Here is a 6578-nt window from a genome sequence, read left to right on the forward strand (position 1 = left end):
TCATCTAAGTCACATCAAATGATAAACAGCTTGTTTAAACTAATACAACACAAAAATGTATGTTTTTGAGTTTTTATTTAACAAAATGTCCTAACATTCAAAGCTGAAAAAGCTATGTGAACTCTTGGATTTAAGGGTCGAGTCTCCTGCAGCAACAACTTCAACCAGGTGGAAGTTGAAGTAGTTTAAGTAGACTATGTTTATCATGTGACTTAGATATAGAACTACATATCCCAAAGGTTTCACATTTCTGTAAATCAGACTTTCAGTGTGGGACGTGTTTGGTCCGACCAGAACCAGTGAGCCTCATTAAAGACGAGTTTACAGCTTTGAGCTGGTAGTTCTGTTGGGGGTTTCAGTTTGAAATGACGGGATAATCTTGTTTGGACCCCCCCTAAAAACAAACAAAAAAAACTGTTACATGAACATTTTGTTTTGCCATCAACGGGGGTGCCAGAGGCAGGCGGGAGGAGCAGGGCAGCCCCCCCGTCGCTCCCGAACCGCGGGCTCGCACGCGCCCTCTGCCGGAGCTGCGCGCGCAGCCGCTCGCTGCCGGACTCCATCCAGACGTCATTCAGGAATCAGGACGCATTCCTCCTCCAAGAGTGGAGGCGAAAGCAACCGAGCGCGCGCCGGAGCGCACAGAGAGCCGCGTGCGCTGAAAGTGCAGCTGCAGTCCGTTCAGAAGAGTTTCAGGTGACCCCCCAACCCCAGCTGGAGGGCTGCCGCCGCTGACATGAAGAAAGTTCTCTCCCGCGTCTGCGTCGCCGTCACGCTGCTGCTGTGCGCCCGGGGGCAAGTTTTGATAGGTAAGGACGCTGGTCGGGGGGAACTGGGGCACTTTGACGGGGCTGTTGGTTCGTCTGGGGCTGTGCCGGAGAGCGTTCCGGTCACCCGCCTTCAGATTATCCTCAGGTGTGAAGCGGCTCACCTGCAGCTTGGCGCAAAGACGCACTGCTGGTTTGACGCGCGCGGGTTGGTCAGACGCGCGCGGGTTGGTCAGGTCACCGGAGACCGGATTGCTCTGAACTTCTGTGACCTCCGCAGGTTTGGCTCCTCACAACATGAATCCTCCGGAACTTCCTGGAGTTCTCCAAGGTCCTGGAAGTCCTGGAAAGTCTTGATCTGTGTAGTCTGTGCGCCCCTGCTCCCCCAGCAGCTGTTTTGTGAGGTCAGGTCATTGGTTGCTGGTTTGATGCCAGCGCAGCAGCGATCGCTGATCTGTGTGGAAACGGATCCGGATCCGTCCTCAGACCACATCAGACCGGGTCTTCCCGCTGAAGCTTTGCTGTGCAGTTGCAGGCTGAGCTCCAGCAGCTGTTCTGCTGAAGGCCTCTGAGGGGCAGCATGGTTCTCACCTGGAGACAGCGGCTCTACAACGGTCTGTTCAGACAGAACGCCTCATCTTTCTCATTTCTTTCAGTGCTGACGGAAACGTTTTTTTCCTTTAATTCAGCTCATTGACCTCCCTGTTTGGATGTGATGTGAAGGAGCAGCTTCATCCAGCAGCTCGGACGTCACGGGTCAATTTTAATGACTGAAACTCTCTTGCCCCAAAGCCCCTGGTATTCCAGTCCATTTGGGTGTGAGGTTTATCAGTCCTGCCCGCCGGCTGCCTCGTCATTGAGAGATTTATTGGAGAGGGCTGCTCTGCAGGGCTCCCGGTGGGCCTGAGCTATCGATAAACGGGACACTAATTGCACCAGTGTGTGTGTGTAAATATGTAAAGCAGCAGAAAATCAATCGGACATATTTTACTCTCATGCAGACGGCGGAGGCCAAACGTGAAGCTTCAGAGCGCAGTTAGTGAAGTCCTGAAGGAGTCGAGTGTCTCGCTCCACCAGCCAGGGGGGGTCTGTCTGCCCCCCCCCCCCCCACACACACACACACAAACAAAGACTGAAAAGCTTCAGCATCAATCCGTGGTTTTTCTGTGTAGATGACGATGGGGATGATGCCCATCCTGTTTGTCACTGACTGCTGCTGACGTTGTCCAGCTTGACAGAACATGATCGTCATTCCAGGTATGATGATGAACAGCTCTCCCGTCTGACCACGACGGCGTCCGTTTGTCCTCATCAAACTGAAACATGCAAATGCGCTCCGCATGTCATAGTTTTACTGTTCCAGAAACCAGGACATGTTCTCATGAAGAACCCAGACTCTGGATGGAGGGGGGTCTCGACCTCTGAGCATTATGAGGGCCGGTCTCTGCACCACAGCGGGTGGAGAGAGGTCGGAGCTTATGGGGAAGCATGTCTGCAGAGTGCAGGGTCTCACTCTGGGTTTCCCTGCATCCCTCTGTGTATCCTTCTAGCTGTTTGAGACCTGAGCCTGACTTACTACTGGGCCAGGAAGATCTGAACCAGACCGACTGCTGGTCCAGGTCTTCATTCCCTCCAGCCAATGAGCTGTCAGGAAATCCGCTCTGATTCCTCGTTTTTATTTACTGAAAATGAGGTTAAAATGCTTTTGCTCCGTGTGTTTAACATGTTCTCATGGCATTTTTCTGACACGTATCGAAGAATTTATGAGGAAAACTGTTCAAACAAATCAGGAACCTGTTCTTTGAAAAATGTCTCAGTTTAAATGAGCGGGGCTACAGTCTCCATGCTCCGCCCCATTCTGATCACCCTCCTGGAGACAAATAGATGCACGGACGTCTTTGTTTCTTGTCTGGGCTGATCTGGATCTGATCCGTACGGCTGGATAGAAACGATATTGCTGATGTTAGATTGGGGTGTGAGGGCTGTAAGCTAGTGGGAGTGTTAGCAGATGGATAACGGGAAGCGGGGGAAGGCTTACACTAGTCTCCTGCTGCTCAGCCTAAACAGAGTCCTAGAAAACAACAGGATTTAGAAATAGAACTCAGGCTGGGAATCGATAAAAAAAAAATCTAATTAACACAATTATTATTTTTTTATTTGAGGACCGCTTATCATCTGCAAAGAATCACAAATGAAATCACGCACAAAATTGAAGATTTAGAACATTTATTTTTAATCAATTCTAGTGTTGGGCGATATGACGATACATATAGTCTGAACGATAAAAAAGTGTCTATTTTGGCATTTCCCTTTTATCGTTCATATCGTTTCTAACCTAATTTGATCAATTATTACGGCAAATATGTCATTAAATAGACGATTGTGCAGGTGTTGCTTCGTCAGTGTGTAAACAAAAAATGTATGTGAAAATAGACAAATGAGAGATTCTTCGTTTAAAAAAAAAAAAAAAAACTGTAGTTTTGCGACACCAAGCTGCTTTACGTCTTTGATTCTCACTCAAGCGGGTTTACGACACGCTCCATGCTACTAAACACGACTGCAGAACGATGGACGGAACAGCTTAAAGTTGTTTCCCTGGAGTTGAAACAGATACTCTGATGCAGGCGACACAAGAAGAAGCTAAAGAAGGGATGTCTGAGATTTGGATTTATGACGTCCGACGATGAGCAGAAGACAGCAGTATGTAAGCAAGCTAGAAGGCTAGTCCCACGCCGATGCTAACACAATAATCTTTCTATCACTCAAGGAAAGTCAACAAAAATGAACATATGAGATTAAAATAAGAAGACATAAACCGCGCTGGGGAACAGGACTCTAACAAGTATCCGAGTAGCACTTGGATTCTCGTGATCTACTCAGAAAATTCGCTGATTTACAAATATAGTTGAGTGTAGTAAAATATTGATTTCTCTGAAATGCAGAATAATGTCTGATTTTACTTTATGAACTAAAACAAAGCCGAATGTTTATCTCTACTGTCATCGGAGCATTCTGTTTTCAAAGTCAAACTAGAGAGTACTTCTTTTCTGCTCAAAAATTGAGACTGAAGTTCCGCTCACTCACATAAGTTCTAAAAAAACTAATTAGCTGCAACACCAGAGCTTTAGCTCCAGTATTTATATTGTTTTGGTTATGGTAACTCTTCAACAGTTGACGCAATTAACGTAACTGGAGGAAATGCAGCCTCGCTGATATGCTGCTCTGCACAGCTGAAGGGCGGATGTGATCAACGAGAATCAGCTGATTCTGTTGCTGAGAAAAGCGACGGATTTGCATTAAAATGTTACGCTTAGAACGCAAAGTGTTGCAGAACTTTGAGGATGGAAAAACTGAAGAATAATTTCTGGATTTGTTGTTAAATGACATAAAAAACAAACCAAAAAAAATCTGTTTAAATACCTTTGATTTTTGAAGCAAATGGTGTATATTGTGATATATAAAATAATTTATATCACGATAAACAGTTCATCCATCCCCGGGCACTTCCTCCAGCTCCTCTGGGGGGGCCCCAAGACGTTCCCAGATCAACCGAGAGACGTAGTCTCTCCAGAGTGTCCTGGGTCTTCCCCCTCCCCCCTGTGGGACATGCCCGGAACACCTCTCCAGGGAGGCGTCCAGGAGACATCCGGACCAGATTCCCACCTCAACTGGGTGCTCTGGATGGGAAGGAGAAGCGTCTCTCTCCGGGTGACCGAGCTCCTCTCCCATCTCTAAGGGAGCGCCCAGCCACCCTCCGGAGGAAATTCATTTCATTCCATTTAAAAAATAGATCAGAGTAATCACATTTTGGTGTTGTGGTTAAACACTATCAGTTACAATGTTTTACAAGGTAAATTTTATGACAATATGCAGCTTTTAAGCAGAAACAGGCAAGACAGAAAATGTTTACTCCATTTTTGTTGTCTGAAATGTTTAAATGTATCAAGTGTAACCCATGAGTAAATTGTGTATATAGAACAAATCAATAGTAAGAATAGCAGAACTTAAAAGACTTTAGTGTCTGCAGTTTTACTTGAAGAAAACAGAGACGCTGACAAACAGCAGAAGAACCTGCAGACCTAAAAGAGTCGTTCCGCTCTCATCTCAAATGTTGTGTATCATTGCGCTGACTTCTTTACGTTTTCTTTCATCTTCTGGTCAAAATCAGTCAGTAAGAAATAAACTTTCTCTCTGAACTGAAGCTTTACTGAACCTATCGTGCGTTAATGTTAACGTGTTAATATTAATGCATTAATGTTAATGCAGTAACGTCAACGTGTTAATGTTAATGCATTTACGTTAATGCAATAACGCTAACACATTAACATTAGTGCATTAATGTTAATGCATTAACGTGTTAATGCCTAATGTATTAACGCTAACCTGTTAATGTTAATGCACTAATGTTAGTGTGTTAATGTTAACGTGTTAATGTTAATGCATTTACCTTAATGCAGTAACGTTAACGCACTAACATTAGTGCGTTAATGTTAACGTGTTAATGTTAATGCATTTACGTTAATGCAGTAACGTTAACGCACTAACATTAGTGCGTTAATGTTAACGTATTAATGTTAATGCATTAATGGTAATGCAGTAACGTCAATGTGTTAATGCATTTACGTTAAAGCAATAACGTTAAAGCATTAACATCAGTGCATTAATGTTAATGCGTTAACTTTAACGTCTTAATGTTAATGCAATAATGTTAACGTGTTAATCTTGATGCAATAATGTTAATGCGTTAACGTTAACGTGTTAATGTTAATGCATTACCATTAATGCAATAACGTCAACGTGTTAATGTTAACTCATTAACGTTAATGCGTGAACGTTAACGTATTAACGTCCACATCATCAAATCAAGTGAACCCTCCAGCTGTGGGAATGTAAACCCACCCCCCCCCCCCCACCAGGACGCCTCGTCTTCACCCCACGCCCCACTCATTTGCTTTTGTTTAGATTCAAGGAGGCCGTGGGGTTGGAGCGTGGAAGCGGTGGCGCTCTGGTAGATGGAGATGCTCTAATTAGGCCGGCCCTCTTTCTTTAAATGAATGGGATGAAAGCTAATAAACGGCGCCCGGACGGTGATGGCGCCGGCCGCCTAATGAAGATTGTGCCGCTGCTGTGATCCCATCAGCACAGCGAAGGAAAACAACTTACTATGCAGGCCGTGGTGTTTCCTGCAGGGGGTGGGGTCGGGCTAATGAACGCTGGAGGGTCTCAGCAGAGATGCTGAGGAGTATTATGGGATGGACGGGCGGGGGGACTTTAGGACAGACGACTCCTCATGTTGAAGCTGTTTTCCTGACAACAAATACCAGCAGCTTTCCCGCTCAGTCTGGATCGACCCCCCCTCCCGCAGCTCTTCAGCGGCGCCGTCTACACCCCAGAGGTTGTTAGGTGAATTGAAATTGATTCTGATGGAGAACACTTTGATGTCTGCGTCAAGTGAGCTTGTGACCCCCCCAGAAGGAGAACAGCGTTCACTGAGAGCTGAGATGGTTTCATGTGAGAGGGGGTTAATGGTGGTGGGGGGGAACTTTTCCACCTTGTCTCCTGTTATTTATTAGGCTTCAGTCAGGCAGCAGGCAGGTGGCCCCCCCTCTGAATATTCCTGGAGGCAGATCGCTCCATTACTGTCAGTGTGAATCTGCTGCTGTCGCATTAGCGCCGCTCATGCGCCCGTTAATGCGTCAGGCGTGTCATTAGCGTGAGCGTCCTCACCGCCGCGCTGCTCCCATTGACCATTTAGCTGCTCAATAATGAAGCCCCCCCAGGATGAATTGGTATCAAAGCCGTGTGCCATTT

General features: G+C 46.0%; 1 protein-coding gene across 2 annotated transcripts in view; it reads left to right on the forward strand.

Annotated features, from left to right (window-relative positions):
* Positions 1 to 373: 373 nt before the first annotated feature.
* ptprma (protein tyrosine phosphatase receptor type Ma) overlaps positions 374 to 6578 on the forward strand; it is a 126402-nt gene continuing 120197 nt past the window's right edge. For both annotated transcript variants that reach the window (XM_024265102.2, XM_036216341.1), the window contains exon 1: positions 374 to 809. In XM_024265102.2, coding sequence (XP_024120870.2) covers positions 737 to 809 — 73 coding nt within the window. In that variant the 5' untranslated portion in view covers positions 374 to 736. The remainder of the gene's footprint in view (positions 810 to 6578) is intronic.

The sequence above is a fragment of the Oryzias melastigma genome, linkage group LG17 (genome assembly GCF_002922805.2).
Source record: "Oryzias melastigma strain HK-1 linkage group LG17, ASM292280v2, whole genome shotgun sequence".
Lineage (NCBI taxonomy): Eukaryota > Metazoa > Chordata > Actinopteri > Beloniformes > Adrianichthyidae > Oryzias > Oryzias melastigma.